This window comes from Triticum urartu, chromosome 4, assembly GCF_003073215.2.
Source record: "Triticum urartu cultivar G1812 chromosome 4, Tu2.1, whole genome shotgun sequence".
Lineage (NCBI taxonomy): Eukaryota > Viridiplantae > Streptophyta > Magnoliopsida > Poales > Poaceae > Triticum > Triticum urartu.
In genome coordinates this window covers 86751715-86770245 of record NC_053025.1, presented here as the reverse complement: position 1 = coordinate 86770245, position 18531 = coordinate 86751715, and the positions used below count along the sequence as shown (strand labels likewise).

The 18531-nt window shown below is 50.4% G+C and overlaps 1 protein-coding gene across 12 annotated transcripts; it reads right to left on the bottom strand.

Annotated features, from left to right (window-relative positions):
* Window positions 1-4881: 4881 nt before the first annotated feature.
* On the bottom strand, window positions 4882-8262 carry LOC125550819. Of its 12 annotated transcripts, none has more exons than XR_007301890.1 (4): window positions 6689-8262; window positions 5644-6410; window positions 5507-5564; window positions 4882-5353 (listed from the first exon to the last, which is right to left on the bottom strand). XR_007301890.1 is itself a non-coding variant. In XM_048713916.1 (4 exons), the coding sequence occupies exons 1-4, from the start codon at window positions 7946-7948 to the stop codon at window positions 5340-5342; spliced, it is 291 nt and encodes a 96-aa protein (XP_048569873.1). In that variant the 5' UTR covers window positions 7949-8262; the 3' UTR covers window positions 4882-5339. The 12 variants fall into 12 exon arrangements, 2 of the variants coding, with proteins under 2 accessions (XP_048569873.1, XP_048569872.1); XR_007301887.1 differs by having other exon boundaries at window positions 5507-5685; window positions 6206-6410; XR_007301889.1 differs by having other exon boundaries at window positions 5507-5685; window positions 6271-6393.
* Between the last annotated feature and the right edge of the window lie 10269 nt (window positions 8263-18531).

Here is an 18531-nt window from a genome sequence, read left to right as displayed (position 1 = left end):
CAAAGCTTTAGATAACGATATAGAGAATAGCAAGTAAAGCTTTGGAAAGACATGTAACATGCATAGGCTCTCGTACATGTATGCAATCATGTAAATATAAAGTATAAGAGCATGTGAATGCATAAGCATGACAAAGCAAGCAATGAGTTACATGTATTTTGGATATATGCATCAGAGCAAATGATGTGAATATAGGAATTGTGCCTTCATGTTCATGAGCCCTTCTTGCAAACAATATGTACATCAACAAGAGATCATCATGCACATGAATGTGATGCATATACTTACCTTGTGGTCTTGACCCGTGTCGGTGTCAAAACCGGCGGATCTCGGGTAGGGGGTCCCGAACTGTGCGTCTAGGCCGGATGGTAACAGGATGCAGGGGAGACAATGTTTTACCTAGGTTCGGGCCCTCTTGATGGAGGTAAAACCCTACGTCCTGCTTGATTAATATTGATGATATGGGTAGTACAAGAGTAGATCTACCACGAGATCAGAGAGGCTAAACCCTAGAAGCTAGCCTATGGTTTGATTGTATGTTGTAGTTGTTGTTCTACAGACTAAAACCCTCCGGTTTATATAGACACCGGAGAGGGCTAGGGTTACACAAGGTCGGTTACAAAGGAGGAGATATCCATATCCGTATTGCCTAGCTTGCCTTCCATGCCAAGTAGAGTCCCATTCGGACACGAGACGAAGTCTTCAAACTTGTATCTTCATAGTCTAACAGTCCGGCCAATGGATATAGTCCGGCTGTCCGAAGACCCCCTAATCCAGGACTCCCTCAGTAGCCCCTGAACCAGGCTTTCAATGACGATGAGTCCGGCGCGCGGTGTTGTCTTCGGCATTGCAAGGTGGGTTCCTCCTCCGAATACACCATGGAAGAATTTTGAATATAAGGATAGTGTCCGACCCTGCAAAATAAGTTCCACATACCATCGTAGAGAGAATAATATTTCCACAAATCTTCAATCTGCCGACACATTTTGGCAACATGACATTACGTCACGGCCCGGTGATTATTCGAACCATTTCCTTTAATTATCCCCACACATAACGCGAGGCAGTTTTTTGACACGTCTTGTCAAAGTAGAGATCGTGTCCCCTTATTACGGGATTCTCATCAATACGGGTGTGGGTAACCCAACCGTGTCTAGGACTCCTAGATTATAGGCAAGTCCAAACGGCTACGGTGAGGACGCTTGATATTCACCCTCTTTATAAAGGGACAAGGCTTTTACTTTCCCCCTCCCGTGCTCAATCGAATCCTTCCCCCGCCTCGAGTTCTAACACCCAAAGCCCAGGTCAGGTGCTCCGAACCTTCAATCATGTCCGGATCTAGCCTTCAAGGCCGATGGATGCCCTCCTCCGTTACGGAAGAAGACATCAAGAAGTTGAGGGAGGCCAGATACCTGACCGCCGAGGTTTCGCATTGGCTGCCTGCCCGAGGGCAGGTTGTCCCTACTCCTGAACCCAACGAAGACATTGTGTTCATCTCCCACTTCCTCCGAGGCCTAGGCCTTGCTATGGATCCCTTCGTCTGAGGCTTGATGTTCTATTACGGGCTAGATTTCCACGATCTAGCCCCGGACTCCTTTCTCCACATCTCGACATTTATTGTCGTGTGTGAGGCCTTCCTTCGCATTACCCCTCACTTCGGCCTGTGGCTCAAGACCTTTGAAGTGAAGCCGAAGATGATCGAGGGGCAACATGCAGCGTGCGGAGGCGCGTCAATAAGAAAGATGGCCGGAGCTCCGTGGCCGAAATATTCCTTTCCCGAGGTGTCCGGATTATGGCAACGGGAGTGGTTTTACATCATGGCTCCCAGAAGTGCCAAGTGGGTGGCTGCCCCTTCTTTCCGCTCGGGCCCTCCACCACAACTGATGTCATGGATTAGCATAGGGCTGAGCTGGGGTCCCGCCAAGGACGTGCCTGTACTGCAAAGCCGCATCCAAAATCTCTTCGAAGGAGATTTCAGTTTGATTATGGTAATGCAAGTCATGCTGGTTCGACTAATCCAGCCATGCAAACGCCGGTCCCTCCGCATGTGGGAGTTCAACCCAGAAGGGCCGCGTACAATTCAGAATTTCCTCGGCCTGACGCACGAGGAGATGTACAAATCATTCTTCGGACCCCAAATAGAGTGTCCGGATACTACCGAGGACGTGGGCCTGAGCAGCAATCGCACCGCCGACCAAGTAATCCTTCGGCCGAACACACCATCTTTTATTTACCATGACGTCATTCTGAGAAGTCGCCCTTTGACCAGGACTGGCTAACAAAGGCGAAGATGATTCGGTGTTCGGCCCCCCTTCCTGAGGGTTTGGAGAATCCGGTATTGGAAAAGATGCTCGAGCTAGCACCCTGCCTGGAGCCCTCAAAGGAAGATAAAGGGGGGAATGATGAGGTCGAGAGCGGGCCCCCATCGCTGCCAATCCCAAACGAGGGAATGAGCACCTCCGTGAAGGAGGATAACCAAGGAGAAGAATCTGACCTTCTCTCGCTTCGGGGAAGGAAGAGGACTGCCCCTGAAGATCCGGAAACCGAGGCTTCCAAACGGGAGAAGAAATCCCCACTAGAGGGTCCTGCCTTGGAGGGTGTTTTTGCCGCACAACGTCCGCGCGAGGATCAGCCCTCCAGCGAGCTGTAAGTAATTAGAAAGTACTTTAATAGTGAAGATATATTACCTTACCTCTAAGGAAAATAACCGAAGTGTTTATCTCGCAGTTCTGATCTAAGCCCTTCTCAGCAGAGCTCATCTTCGGGGGATCTTCTTCCGGAGATGATGGAGAGCAAAACGCCTCTTCCGGACTCCTCTGCTCAAGAAGCGGGTGACCCTGAAGTGTCATCACGGAGGGCCTCTTCGGATCTGGTGAGGCCAGAAGATGATCCTGTAGCCACCCGAAGTCCTCAGCGTCCGGCTTTTGAAGAGAGCAAACAAAAGAGTCCGTCACCGTCTGGTATGCGGTCGGACATACTGATGGAGCTACCGGAGCGAGCCACCATCTCAGAGGAACACCGTACGTTAATGAGTACGGTGGTGGAAAGAATTTTGTCCGCCGAAAGCGGATTGCATGAAGCTTTTATGAGTCTACTGGCGGGCTTTGAGGTACGTGAAATGATATACTTTTTGATAGTACCGCACATGTTAGGTGTGCCCTGTGTAGATAGTAGCCCCTGAGACTCTAGTTGTCGTCGAGAACGGCGGCGAACAGAGGATCGTAGTCCCAGGCAATAACCATACCGCTTTAATGTGCAGGTAATGGGAGCTCCGGTGGCTAGCCGGACTCATGAATTTGCCGAACTAAAGCGGCAACTAGATGCGGCAGACGCCGACATCGAGCTTGTTAACAGGCGGCTTGACGAGTCACGGGGTAAGTAATATTTTCCTGGTGAATGTTACATAATAAGAGCAGCATGATGCCAGTATCTTTAATATGTTGTGATTGCAGACGGAGCTGCCACTGTGGAGACCCTTCGGGCAGAACTTGCCCGAGCCAAGGAACAAGCGAGAGTTAGTAATGCGGCTGCTTTGGATGCGGCTGAAGAGTTAAAAGCTGAGAAAGCCGCACATTGCGAAAGCAAAGAGAAGATGGCCAAGATGACCGCAAAATTAAAAGACACTGCCGACCGTTGCCAGTTCCTTGAAAAGGAGAACCGTGTGAAGGCAGCGGATGTTGAAAAGGCCATGATGGTGACCAAAGACACTCGCTCTGCTATGAGGGCGAAGAAGGAGGAGCTGCGCGAAGCCGGGGATATTGCGGCTGGGAAGCCCTTTCTGCTGCAGCGGAAGTTGGGAGATCCGCGGTATGCCCCTCTGGATCGGCTGTGGAGTTCGGCAGACGCATATATGGACTTGGCGGCGAGCGCTGTCGATGCGGTCGAATACTTCCAAGATCAGACAGATCGTGAAGTGGACAAGCTGTTCTGGTCGCAATTTAACATTCCAGAGCGTCCGCTTCCCTTGACTGATCAACTAGCCGAATGGGTCGAACTTAATAGGTTGTCCGGACTTGCCATGAGGTCCATCGTAGATCATTTGTGGCCGGAGAATCCGAAGCCGAACAGCTATTTCAGCTTGGTGCAGCAGCTCCTTGGTGCGGTGCTGCGCATCAACGCTATGAAGAGGTCGGCGTGCATAGAAGGCTCGCGGATGGCCCTTGCCCGTGTTAAAGCATACTGGGCGGAGATGGATGCTATCACTGTTGCGGCGCAGGGTTCGGCCATAGGTCGAGTGGCTGCCGAGCACTATTTCGAAGAGGTTCTCGAGGGTGCTCGTTTGATAGAGTCCCAGTGCTCGAAGAATATTATGTTTGAGTGACATGTATTCCCATTGTAAACACAATGTTTTTATGAAATTTATTAAGGCTGTGTTTTATACTTTTGCCTGAAAGTAATATGATGCCTCCTGTGCGGCCGTTTATGTATACATGTGTATAACCTAAAAAATTGCAGTCGTCGGCTTCAACCCCCACGCATATAATGCGGAGGTTCTCACAAAAAACGCGTGTTTACACTTAACCCAACGTTTTGGTCCTATTAACACTACTAGAAACTACGATTTTACCTAGAGCCATGTACCCTAGTTGAAATGCCAAAAACCATAGGTAAAGGCTTTACCTAGAGCTTGCCCTAGGGAAATAACCTTAGGTAAAGTATAGTCGGTAAAGAGCTCTTTCCCTAGAGTGCACCTGCCAAGTTCTAGGGAACCATTGTTTACCTAGGGCTGCAAGCCGTAGGGAAAGAATTGAACTTCTTGTTGGTCCACGGTGGAAAGGTGATTTACCTACAAGCAAGTTTGGCTCTAGGGAAAGATTGCAGGGCCCTTTTGAATCATGCCATACAAATATGCAATTCGAATTTAAATTAATAGCAGCATAATTCAAATAATTAAATTTTGCGCCATAATTCAAATTTATACATTATAGCCAGAATTGAACGTCCACATCACATTCATGGTCAATTACACATAATCGTACTCCAGTTCAGTACAGAGCCAGACTTTTGAAAAAGAGAAAGCTATATGCTATAACTAGCAGAATACCTAAATCACCAGTACAGGCGTTGTCAAGCCGAAGTATCTGGTACTACACAAAACTTGTAGCAACATGTTATCTATACATGCACCAAGTTGGTCTTCAAACAGACACAATCCTTCCCTCCAGTCTCTGGTTTGTGACTCTTGTCAAAACAACACAACATCATCATCATCATCATGTCAGAATCGCCGGGAAAAACCAAATGCTCCTTTAAAAGCACCATCATCATCACTCGCAGTAGGGCCTAATCACCGAGTCAGCACTAGCAGTGAACAACCACGGCTGCCTCAGGTGGAATTTTTAATCCAAAACCCCTGCATGGTAACGAAAGCAAAACACCACTATGCTTCAGATTTTCCAACGAGAAACATTACAGTAATTTAAGCCACTGTCTGCTTTGATGAAAGTTAGATATTTCTATGAGTGCAAACAAGAGTTCACGAAAGAAAGGACATGTAACAATATACCTCTTCTATCTGAACTTAGATGGCCATGAAGAATCTCCAACGGCACAATAAGTGGGTTCTGGTTCAGATCGGTGTATATCATTCCGTGGAATACATAGGCTGTACAATCCTCTAACGATGAGTCGAAGAGAGGGTACCTCCGGTGGAAAGTGACACTCGTTGTATCCATCAAGTGGTTCCTGAAACAAAGAAACTGAATTACTACAAGATATATAAATTCAGATAGTAAAGTATAACTAGTGGGTGCTATCCAAAAATGGACTGTATCTAATGGCGGATTTCAGGGAAAAGAAAGGCAATCACTAGAACCGGAAAAAACATGAGAACATTTTTTTGCAGTACAAACCATTCAAAAAACTAGACTAAGCAGTGGAAATCACTAACATCTAACAGAGAACACTTATGCACATAGTGGTGCTACCGAGAAGGAAATAAATGTTCAGCTTGACTTCCAAGGCGGGTGTAAAGGAGTAACCTGTGGCCAACATCAGGTTGCAAAACATGTGGCCCTATAGTCAATGGTTACCCAAGTATTTAGTACTCCCTCCGTCACAAAATGTAAGACGTTTTTTGACACAGAGGGAGTAAATGATACATAAAACACTTCGTAATAAGGTCCATATCAAGCACTATATTGTCAGAACTTATCTGAACAAAGAAAAACTAAAACAATAGCAATCAACTGCCTAAAACACTAACCTTGGCAGTGTAAACACTAGCTAACAAAAGAAACATTAAGGATCAAGAGGTTGGCTGCCCTGGACCTGGAGTGACAAGCTGAGCAAGCTACTTCCAGATGCACTGATAAAACTCCATATATCATGTAGCACCTGGTCACGCATTAGATTCAAATCTTGTGCAGCAGTATCCAGTGTGAGATTATGGTCCTGAAATTAATGATGGCCTGTAGTTTACCACTTAGTTGTAAGACTTCAATATTTTGGTAGAAATTTTGGCAGCATAATAATTGTAATTGTGACAGTATGGACATAAAACAAGAGAATGTAATCCCTCCCCACACCCGCATAGCCCCATCATAAAAAAATCATGATCGTGCTTCCTATATAAGCATGCATGTAAGCACAATAGTGCATATGACCACACATCACATAAGCATGCATACCAACATCAACATTGCAGGAACATACATAGTTTGTATCATTTGTATTTCCAGAAACTTACATGATCTGTGTGTTGTTGTGCATGCTCTCCTGCTTCAGCTCGTGCTCGAACTCCAGATCCACGAGCTGCAGGGCAGGCCACCTTGGCGGACTAGGCTCCAATCCGGCCACCACTTGCTGGTACGTGCATCAGGCCATCAGATCAGCAAAGTATGCTACTTATCCCCTCCCCTCTCTCCCCTTCTCCCTATTCTTCCTCCCCCTACCCGTCTCTGTTGTGCTCTGTTTCTTCTCTTATGTTTTCTGAATTTCTCATGTACATGTACTGGCTGCTGCTATATATAGAATTGCAACTTGCTGTCATTATTATGTTGTGGAATACGGACTTATTTTTCATTGTTCATGCACTCTGCTTTGGAGAAAAGGAGACGAGCAGGTGGGAAAACAATCTGTACTACATGGGCAAACCATGTAGTCATGTACTCATTTACTACTGATTTAATTTGCTAACATTCGTCATAAGATAGTGTTTATGCTGTCGCCACGCCATACACCATAATCATTATAATGTTATAAAGGGGGTTGGTCGCCATAAAACGCGTTACGCCATAAAAACATTGGTGGTTAGTTCCAAAGAATCGCAAGTACTCCCTCTGTACAGAAATATAAGAGCGTTTAGATTACTCTTTAGTGATCTAAATGCTCTTATATTTCTTTACGGAGGGAGTACATTGATAATCTCAAACTACATAACATCACCTCAAGAAGTTTCTCTGCGCAAGAGCTTGAATTAGACGATGGTATCCATCAACCATTAGACCATGACCATCGGTAAGACCATGTCAATCTATTTCTAATTTTCTAAACTTACTCTTTTTTACCGAATAGAATGTATATAACTACTGGGTAGATTATGCAATTGTACTCGAATTAATAATGACTACTTGATAATAGTTCAGAAATAATGTCACATGATTATCCCCACGTAGTCTATCGATCTCCTGAATATTCAGATTTACAATGAAAGAAACATATTTCTCTACAGTGAGCAGGCATTGACAATATGTAATATGGAAAATTTCTTGATGGTAGCACGAGTTCTGGCACACAAGTAAAACCATAGAGCGAGAGAGATAAAGGGAACCTGTCGGAGAGAAGGAGGGGCTACGATGTTAGGTAGATCTGGTGGTAGTCCAGCTACCAGCCGGGGCAAGGTCACCAGGGGGAGGGGGCGCCATCCCGGCTGCGTGGCCATGGTTCCATTGGAGCATTGAAGGTATGGAAGGGGAAGAAGAGGGGGCACGACTGCGCAGTGCGGCATGGGGCACGGCCAAGCGACGGAGCACACAACAATAGTGCGGTGATGCAGCGGCTGACACGGCGAGGCGGAGGAGAGGCAGTGCGGTGGTTGGGCGGGGGACACGATGGGGCGTAGGTGCGGAAGGGGACAGGGTGGGTGGCGGGGAGACGGGCGGCGGTGGGACACAACAGTCCGGCAGGGGGCACGACGGGGTGGCTTGGAGGCGAACAGTGGTCAGGAACGGCAGGACTGGGGGTGAGCGCATATGAATCTTGGACCGGAGATGCTTCGGGAGAAAGGGGGATATTTTGGCTTCTTGAGGCGTAGGGATTTGAGCGAGGGAAGGAGACCCAATCGGCCAGAATTTTGGTACATATACGCGCCCTTTCTCGCTCTCTATTCATCATTGCTCACTGAGCAGTAGGCCCAGCTACACGAAAAGGAAAAAGAGAGCGCGAGCTATCCAATTAAGTGGTGCGAAGAAGACCGAAGATGCAAAAGGAGTCCAGCTACATGCCACAGTGGGGCCTCCCAGCATGTGTTTCTTAGGCTTGATGGCATGTCAATGGGTCAACCCTAGGGAAAGGATATTGTCATACATATTTTTGTCGAAAAATCATCTTCCCCTAGAGTACACTGTTCATTGCTTTACTATCCCTTGAGGGGGCCAATAAACTCTAGGGAAAGACTTTGGCCCTAGGTAAAATGGTGATTTCTAGTAATGTAAGGAGGTGATAGCGCAGCGAATGAGGCAACCGGACTATAGTGCTTTAACACTTTCACTTAGCCATAGGAGTTTGACAGTGGGGCTACTAGATAGCCCCTGGTGGCTCCGCACTCTCCCGATCTCGGGGTGCGTACATGCCTGGCCGGGAAACGGCCCTTCGTTAAGGCGGAGGAATTATATCATTCCGATAGGTCATCGAGTGGTTGACCACTCTCACGCTATATCATGACAGTCAGTTTTCGACTTTCTCTACTGAGGTGCTCGTCCGGATGAATCAGGGCACAATCGCAGTAGTTCTCCTGGTGCTGCCTTAGCCGATAAAGCGGAACGTAAGGCACCAAAACACAGGAGCCGGGCAAACCCAACATTTGACCAAAGAAAATGATTCGGAGCTGATGCATATAAGGCCAAACTCGCGACGCCGAACACTCCCTAAGGTATTCGGTCTTTATGGTATAAACTGGGCCTAAATAGTGCCCTTTGTAAGAAGCCCCTTGTGTCTAGGTACGTGCATTATTCTGACGTGGCCACATGCCAAGACGTCAGCATCCTTCTCAATTGTACTGAGAATTCGAGGGATGTGTATCAACAAGAGACAGTAAAAAGGTTTACGCAGGGTCTTAATCTAAAAAGAATCCTTGGAGCGGGTCCCTGCTGCACGTCTGCGCCTGTGTCTCCGTTGTGCCGTATCCCGGACGGGTGTAGCACGATGATCGTCTGTAAAAGAGAGGAACTTAGGTGAAGAAGTTGTCGTGCAAAAAGGTAGTTTTTAAAGAAACCGTGTATAACTAAAAATGAGTAGAAATTGTCACTTGTCTGCGCGCGTTCAGCCCCCTTGTGTTTGTAATAGGGGTGTGACCATCAATCCGGTACAAATTACATATAGCAGCGCCAGACTCATTCTCTTCGGTGAGGCCGTTTTTAGTGTGCGGCTGCCAAGGCAGTCGCATTCTCTTCGGCGCGCAAAGATCGCTTAATTTTACGTTCACTGTAATGATGCCACGTGGACCGGGCATCTTGAGCGTGAGGGAAGCGTAATGCGGTATTGCATTAAAGCGAGCAAAAGCTTCGCGTCCAAGTAGTGCTTGATAACCGCTTTGGAACGGAGCAATGTGGAAGGTTAAATTTTCGCTATGGAAGTTATCGGGGGAGCCGAACGTAACTTCTAGTAGCAGGGAGCCCGTGCAATGAGCCCCTGGGCCTAGTGTTACTCCTTTATCGGTAGTATTGCTGAGGCGAATTTTCGTTGGGTCTATCCCCATTTTGCGGATTGTGTCCTAATATATCAGGTTTAGACTGCTGCCACCGTCCATCAGGACTCGTGTGAAGTGGTATCCGTCAATTATTGGGTCTAATACCAAGGCAGCCCATCCTGCGCGTCGGATACTTGCTGAGTAATCCTGATGGTCAAAAGTGATCGGTTGAACCGACCAGTGGCAGGGCTCCGCGGTAATAGGCCCTTGGGCATATTTATCCGGGAGTGTCGCTTTGTTTCTCCCCTTGATCACGTGTAACACGTTTACTGTTTTGACTTCTGGTGGAAACTTCTTTTGTTCCCCAGTGTCTTGCTTGGGAGGTTCATCCTCATCTTCGCTTGGTGTATCCTCCCCCTTGTGTACGGCGTTGAGTTTGCCGGACTGCTTGAAGACCCAACATTCTCTATGGGTATGATTAGCGGGTTTACCAGGGGTGCTATGGATCTGACATACTTGGTCCAGAATTTTGTTTAGGCTGGACAGTTCATCTCTGGCGCCTTTAAGGGGCGGCTTTTGCTGACTTGGCCGAGAGATTTTGAATCCGGCGTTTACTGTCGTGCTCTTTGTGCTGTCTTCTTTATTCCGGCGTTTGTTATTGTTGTTGCGCCGTGATTTCCCGTTTCCATCACTAGCTTCGGATGTACTAGGGTCGCTGGTGCTGCATCTGGCTAGCCAGCTATCCTCACCCGCGCAAAAGCGGGTCATGAGGCTTGTTAATGCTGCCATTGTTCTCGGCTTTTCTTGGCCGAGGTGTCTGGCAAGCCATTCGTCACAGACATTGTGCTTAAAAGCTGCCAAGGCTTCGGCGTCCGGACAGTCGACTATTTGGTTCTTTTTAGTAAGAAACCTATTCCAGAGCTTTCGGGCTGACTCTCCGGGCTGTTGAGTTATATGACTCAAATCATCCGCGTCCGGAGGTCGGACATAAGTCCCTTGGAAATTTGCCCGGAATGCATCTTCGAGCTCTTCCCAGCTTCCGATGGAGTTTTTAGGGAGGCTTTTAAGCCAGTGCCGAGCTGGCCCTTTGAGTTTGAGGGGTAAATATTTAATGGCATGGAGATCATCTCCCTGAGCCATATGAATGTGGAGGATACAGTCCTCAATCCAGACCCCAGGGTCTGTTGTTCCGTCGTATGCCTCTATGTTTACGGGTTTGAATCCCTCTGGAAATTCCTGGTCCAGCACCTCATCGGTGAAACATAGGGGGTGTGCGGCGCCCCTGTATCTGGGTGTGCCGTGGTGTTCGGATGTTTGGTGTGTTGCATCGTATGCTGGAGCGCGCTTGCGTGGTCCATAGATGGATCTAGTTGCTTCGTCCTTTTGATGCGAGCCCTGCGTGGATCGCGTATTGGCTTATGTGCGGCATTGCTTGCCGCTCCATGTTGGTCGTGAGGTCGTCTATCCGGCCGGGTGGACATTTTAATTTTTGGTTGCGGGGGATCTAGGGCCTCCTCATCGAATTCGGGTAGTAACTTCCGCTTCGGGTAACTCTTGGTGGGGCGATTGCCGCCGTATTTTGCTACTGCGTTGAGTACTTTGCTCCATCTGATTTGGAGTGTGTCTTGCGCAGCCTTGAGCCTTTGCTTCTGCCTTTTTAGACTCCTCGCGGTGGCAACAAGCCTTTGATGGGAATTTTGTTGCTCCGGGTGTCTGTCCGGTGTTATGTCCTCCGGACTATTATCTTTGACAGAGTTGGTTTGTTCGGTTTGATTCTCGCGTTGCCGTGGTCCGGCAGTGGTTCACCCTGCTCTAACGTTGGGTCTATATGATCGTTATTTCTGTCGAGGCGGGATTTGGAGCGGCGCTTACGCCGCCGCTTTGGCTGCTTCTCGAGGGGACAACCCTTTGTTGCATCCTTCCATTCCTCGTCGTCGTTTTCCTTTGGTGTGTCCACCGTGTATATGTCATGTGATGAGGTGGACGTCCAGTGCCCTATAGGCAGTGGTTCCTCTTCGTCTCCCGCATCATCGTCCATACCGTTGATGTCTTCGGAGTCGAAGCCGAGCACGTCGGTTAAGTCATCGACAGTGGCTACTAAGTGGGTGGTGGGTGGGTCGCGAATTTCTTTGTCGTCCGCATCCCAGTCCTGCCGGACATAGTTCGGCCAGGATCCTCCTGATAAGGAGAGAGACCTTAACGAGTTCAGTATGTCGTCAAAGGGAGAGTGCTGAAAAATATCCGCGGAGGTAAACTCCATGATCGGCGCCCAATCAGATTCAATAGGAACGGGCGCAGGCAGTTTGGAGTCCGTGGCCGGAGAAGGATCCGGTAGTTTATCAACACGGCTCTCGCGCAAGGTAAGGTCGATGTTCGGCTCGATCGCAGCTGAGGGTAAGGCCTCCGTGGCGGGGTTCATCCACCCGTCCGCGAAAGGCGCAACTGGCTCTGAATTGAGGGTCGGAGCGGCTGCCGGTGAGACCTCCTGAACATTGTCCGATGGTAGAGCTAAATCGTACTCATCGTGACCGCGTGACGCACAAGGCATAGGCTCGAATCCGTCGAAGATCAAGTCTCCGCGGACATCGGCCATGTAGTTTAAGCTTCCAAACCTGACCTGGTGGCCAGGGGCGTAACTTTTGATCTGCTCTAGATGGCCAGGCGAATTGGCCCGCAGTGCAAAGCCGCCGAACCCGAAGGTCTGTCCGGGGAGAAAAGTCTCACCCTGGACTACATCGCTATCGATGATAGTAGGAGCCATCAAGCCTAACGGCGACGACACAGAGGAACTCTCAATGAAAGCACCAATGTCGGTGTCAAAACCGGCGGATCTCGGGTAGGGGGTCCTGAACTGTGCGTCTAGGCCGGATGGTAACAGGATGCAGGGGACACAATGTTTTACCCAGGTTCGGGCCCTCTTGATGGAGGTAAAACCCTACGTCCTGCTTGATTAATACTGATGATATGGGTAGTACAAGAGTAGATCTACCACGAGATCAGAGAGTCTAAACCCTAGAAGCTAGCCTATGGTTTGATTGTATGTTGTAGTAGTTGTTCTACGGACTAAAACCCTCCGGTTTATATAGACACCGGAGAGGGCTAGGGTTACACAAGGTCGGTTACAAAGGAGGAGATATCCATATCCGTATTGCCTAGCTTGCCTTCCACACCAAGTAGAGTCCCATCCGGACACGAGACGAAGTCTTCAAACTTGTATCTTCATAGTCTAACAGTTCGGCCAATGGATATAGTCCGGCTGTCCGGAGACCCGCTAATCCAGGACTCCGTCAACCTGGCTTAGGAAAAGATGAACCTGATAAAACAATGTTAGATAACGCACACACATCTACTAGACAAAGCAGTAACTGCAAACCACAAGAGTACCAAGATTGGGATGACATGTAGTCAGTGAGTACTAGGTACTCTATTGGATATAGACATGTCCCCAAAGGTAAAGATATGCAATGAATTTAATGATTTCCTTCCCTCTCCCCCTGAATCTTATATTGGATAATGGGAGCACTACAAAAAAATACACTTCCGTGATGATACGTGTTTGTCACAGTAGGTCGCGTTTTTTGTCATGCATGTACATCCATGACGATTTTATGACAGAATCAAGACAGTCATACATGTGATGTTGTAGAAGTGTTCCATGACATTACCAAAATTATCATCACGGAAGTGTCCACTTCCATGACGATAAATATGTTGGCGTTCTGGGAATGGGGGTCCCCAGACTTGCCTGCCTGCGGCCCACGGCATGGCGAAGCCAGCAGGCCATACGACCCATCATCATTAACGAAGCATCCAAGACCCTCGCGAGGGTCCAAGCCTCACGAGGAGGACGATGCAAGACCTCCTCCCGAGCGGCCTAGTCGGGCGGGCTCGCGAGGGGCGGAGATACCAAGGCGAGGTGAACCTCATGAGGCTCTCGTGACGTGAGCCATGACGATCCGCACCAGGCGGGCGCCAGCGCGCGCAGCGTCCTTGTTTGCTCTTTGGTGCAAAGGGGGCAAGCGCGGCCGCGGAGTAACGAGGCCTCAGGAAAAGGTTGCCATTTCGGTGCAACAAGACCAAGACCATGGACTGCAAGATGGAGGTCATCGTGGAGCCCAAGACGGCGTCACCACCAGAGCTTTGTGCATGCGAAGACTACCTTTTGTCAGGATAACTTGTACTAGTTGTCCCCCTTCAAATTAGCCCGCCATTGTTGGCTCCCTTCCCGCTCAACATTTGGGAAGATGACCAGGGCCTCTATAAATAGGACTAGTCACCACAGTGGAGGGGGATGAGATGGGATCTGATCGGATCTGAGCTAGAGAGAACCTACACACCAAAAGTTCGTACGCACAAGAACACCTCAACCTCAGGAGGCTGTTCTTCCCTTGTATTGTTCATCATTAGCCCAAGAGGCAATCCACCACCACACTGGAGTAGGGTATTACACCACAACAGTGGCCCGAACCAGTATAAACCCTGTGTCTTTCTGTGTTGTGAGTTCGTCAAGTTCGTCTGCAAGATCTAGTGAGTTAGAGCGTAGATTGGTAGGAGGGAAAGACTTCGTGCGCACCCCAGTGTTCGAACCTTAAGGGTTTGCCGGAACCCCACATCCGACATTTGGCGCGCCAGGTAGGGCTGCGCCGGAGCTTCCCTTCCATCATTTCGTCGCTCCGTCATCTCCATGGCAGACGCTCGCCGTGCTCGAGCTGAGCGTCGGGCTGCCCTCGCCGCCCGCGTCGCTCAGACGGCTCCCGTCGGCGGGCCGCCTCGTCATTCTTCGTCTCCCGCCGCCAACGCTGCCATCGGCCCGGTGGGGAACGGGCAACAGGCGTCCTCGCGGCATCCTTCGGTGCGGCAAGACGGCCGCACCGCTACTCCATCACTCACCCCCGCTGGTTCTTTGTCCCACGCGCATCGCGCTCCCATGGAGGCACGAGCCGCGCTCATCGCGGCGAACGAGCTCCTGCGTTACCGCCCTGTCGACGACCTCTATGAGGAGTGGCTCGACCACGTCGCCAAGCTCGTCTGTGCCGCAAGGGGCTCTCCGGCACCGCCCCACTCTCTGCCTTCCCCTCAACCAACCGCGGGCGACGGGGCTCATCGCGTGCCTCCACCGCCTTGACCCCAAGACGGTGCCTTGGCACTAAGGCGCGCGCCTCCGCGGCGTGATCCACCGCGCCCGGCGCCCGCGCGTGAAGAAAGAAGCTGTCAAGAAATCCCGCGGCCACGAGAAGCTGCACCGGCACTCCCCGCGCCACCTCGTCAAGACCGTGCGCCGCCTGCTGTGGCACAGCGCGGACCTCGCCAAGACCAAGTTCCGCCTCCGAAGCGGGCCCCGACGACCATGGCTGGCTTCCGTGCCTTCACCCCCAAACTGCGAAGCATTGCCTGGCTAGGCAAGTTCAAGCCAGATCTGCCTCCATGATACGACGGCACCGCCGACCCTGCAGAGTTCCTGCAGCTCTGTGAGCTGAGCATCGAAGCGGCCAACGGCGACGAAAAAGTCATGGTGAACTGGTTTCCCATGGCTCTCAAGGATGGGGCCCGCTCCTGGCTCCTGAACCTGCAGCACGGCTCGATCTCCTCCTGGGACGAGATGCGCGGCCGCTTCATCGCCAACTTCCAGGGCACTCATGACCGCCCACCGGCCGCGGGCGATCTACGCCGCATCAAGCAACAGCCAGGAGAGACCCTCTAGAAGTACATCCAGCGCTTCAACAACACCCGCCTCAAGATCCCCAAGGTCACGGACGAAGCCATCATCTCCGTGTTCTCAGACGACGTCCGTGACGTCAAGATGAAGGAAGAGCTGGCTATACATGAGGAGCTTTGCACATCTCAGGAGCTGTTCAACCTAGCGACCAAGTGCGCAAGAGCTGAGGAGGGCCGCCTCTCTCTCCTTGAGCTGCCGGGTGCAGGAGTGGAGGAGAAGAAGGCCAAAGCCAAGGACGTGAAACGCAAAGAGGCAGTGGTGCTCGCAGCGGAGCCCGACGCCAAGCGAGGCAGAGATCAGCCCGAGTCATCCAAGAACGGCCGTCCGTTCTACGTCTTCCACAACCTGAACACCCACAACACCAGCGACTGTCAAGAGCTCAGAGCCATACGGGAAGGACCCTTCGGTCGATGCCCCAAGCGCAACGACTAAGGCTACGACCGTGAAGGAGGACGCGGAGGCAGACGCTAGGACGACCGTGGCCTGCGCCAGTAGTGGTGCGACCGGCCTCATGAGGACCGCTGGCAGGACCAACCTCGCGAGGACGCCTGGAAGGACCCGCCTCGTGAGGATTGCCCCCAGGGCAACGCTGGTCTTCCCCCGTTTCCGCCACCGAGAAGGAACGACGACCACCACCAGGACGAGGGGGCTGGGGGCTTCCAGGAGCCGCGTGCGATCGCTTGCATCTTGGGCGGTGCTCAGGCCCCAGCCTCTCAGCGCATCTTCAAACAGTTCGCTCGCGAGGTGAACGCGGCGCTCCCCAAGCTCGAGGTCACGCGACCGCTTAGGTGGTCCCAATTCGCCATCACCTTCAACTCGGCCGACCAGCTCAAGTGCGTAGGTCCCGCTGGCACACTCCCTATGCTGTGCTCCCTAGTCATCAGCAAAGTGCAAGTCACCAAGACTCTCATCGACGGCGGCGCAGGGCTCAATGTCTTACCCGTCGACACGTTCGACAACCTCCAAGTGCCCTACGAGCAGCTCCAGCCAACCAAGCCTTTCTCAGGAGTGACTGACGGTTCCACCACACTGATAGGACAAGTCCGCCTGCCTGTCACCTTCGAGGAGCGCAAGAACTACCGCACCGAGCTCATCGACAAGTCTGCCTGCCTGTCGTACAATGCCATCCTCGGGTATCCAGCCCTGGCCAAGTTCATGGCAGCCACTCATCATGGCTAAAACATTCTCAAGATGCCAGGAAGCGGGGGAATCATCACGGTTCCATGTGAAGAAAGGGATGCGGTGTGCTCCCTTGAGCGCGCCTTCCAAGCCGCAGCAATCGACAACCCTGACAGCAGAAGTGAAGGCCCTCCGGAGACCATCCCCAAGAAGAAGCTGCCGCGCCGCGCAGGACCCCTAGAAGATGGCATCACGTCAGGGGCCTCGTCAGGATCAGCGCCCGCTCCAGGGGCGCCTACCTCCACCGCATAGGAAAGCGCACCCGGCGCCCTCCTCGGGCAGGGCTCGGGGGATCTCTTCTAGAGAGCCTCAGACCTTGCCAACCACACGAGGGAGGCGCTTGGGCACCACTTGGAAGTGTGCTTCATGGCACGCTTAGCTCAGGAGAGCACAGGGCAAGGAGTGCCCACCACCCAGGAGTTCGTCACCAAGACCACCCAAGAGCTACAAGACGCGAGAGTCATGCACGGCGACAGCCGCTCACCGAGCACGGCTCACCATCCAAGCGAGGGTGCTGAGCTGCGCGCCTGCGTCGACATCCCAGGGCTCAACAGGGCCGCATCCAAGGAACGCTTCTGGCCATCATGTGCGGGCCGCTATGAGGGTCTGCCACACAGCCGCGTTCGTAGAAGGGAAACAGAGGGATTACAATCCCATCTCGGTGAGACCGAAAAGACTAGGGTTTCTGGCAATGGCTATGTCAAGAGAACTCGGTGGCACCGGATAGAAAATTTCGGTGGGGCCGAGTTTAACTTTTGGTTTGGGACATATGTGGATATGAGAAAGTAGTTGAGGGCTTTGGAGCATATCACTAAGTGTTTTGAGCAAGAACCTCATTAAGCAGCACCTCACCCCCTCTTGATAGTATTGGCTTTTCCTATGGACTCAATGTGATCTCGGATCACTAAAATGAAAAATGAAGAGTCTTGTTCTTTGAGCTTGAGCCAATACTTTTGTCCTTGGCATTTTGAGGGATCCACTTTTCTAATCCATGCCATGCCAATCATTGAGCTTTCTTGAAATATTTATCTTGAAATAGCATTAGCTCAATGAGCTATATGTTGTTAGGAATTACCAAAACCACACAGGGATAGTTGCACTTTCAATCTCCCCTTTTTTGGTAATTGATGACAACATATAGATCAAAGCTTCGAAAAATGATAATAAGATTGAAAAACATCGTCGCTTTGAGAAGTATGTGATAAGCAAGAGCTCCCCCTAAATTTGTGCATTATTTTAAATTTTCTTTTGAATACAAATGCACAATCGATTAGGATCATGGGTTACTCTTCCATGTCACATACATCTTGGTGGAGCGCTCAAAATGATAGAAATTAAAAGCATGCACTCATCACCAAGCAAGTGAATGATCATATAAGGATATAAGAGATAGTATCATCCAACAAGCATTAAGGGTAGCATATGATCAAAGACATGATCAAACAAGTATTTCACAAGAACATAAAGTATCTCACACAAGCACACAATCAAGAAGTTCAACCAAACCAAAAACAAGAGAGATAAAAAGCAACACTCTCTCTCGAAGCCTATGATCTATACATTTTTCTCCCCCTTTGGCAACAAGTTACCAAAAAGTTCAAAAATGCACAGTGCTAAACGTCACTCAGGCTTGATCTTCGGGAGGTGGTGTAGAGATGACTCCAAGGACGAAAGCTTCTGTTGATTTAGTTGGAGCTGGTGGAGTGGTTGCTGGAGGTGGCTCTGGAGCTGTAGCTGATGTTGTAGCTCTAGTATCTGTGACTGGCACTGTAGCAGACCTCTGGCATCG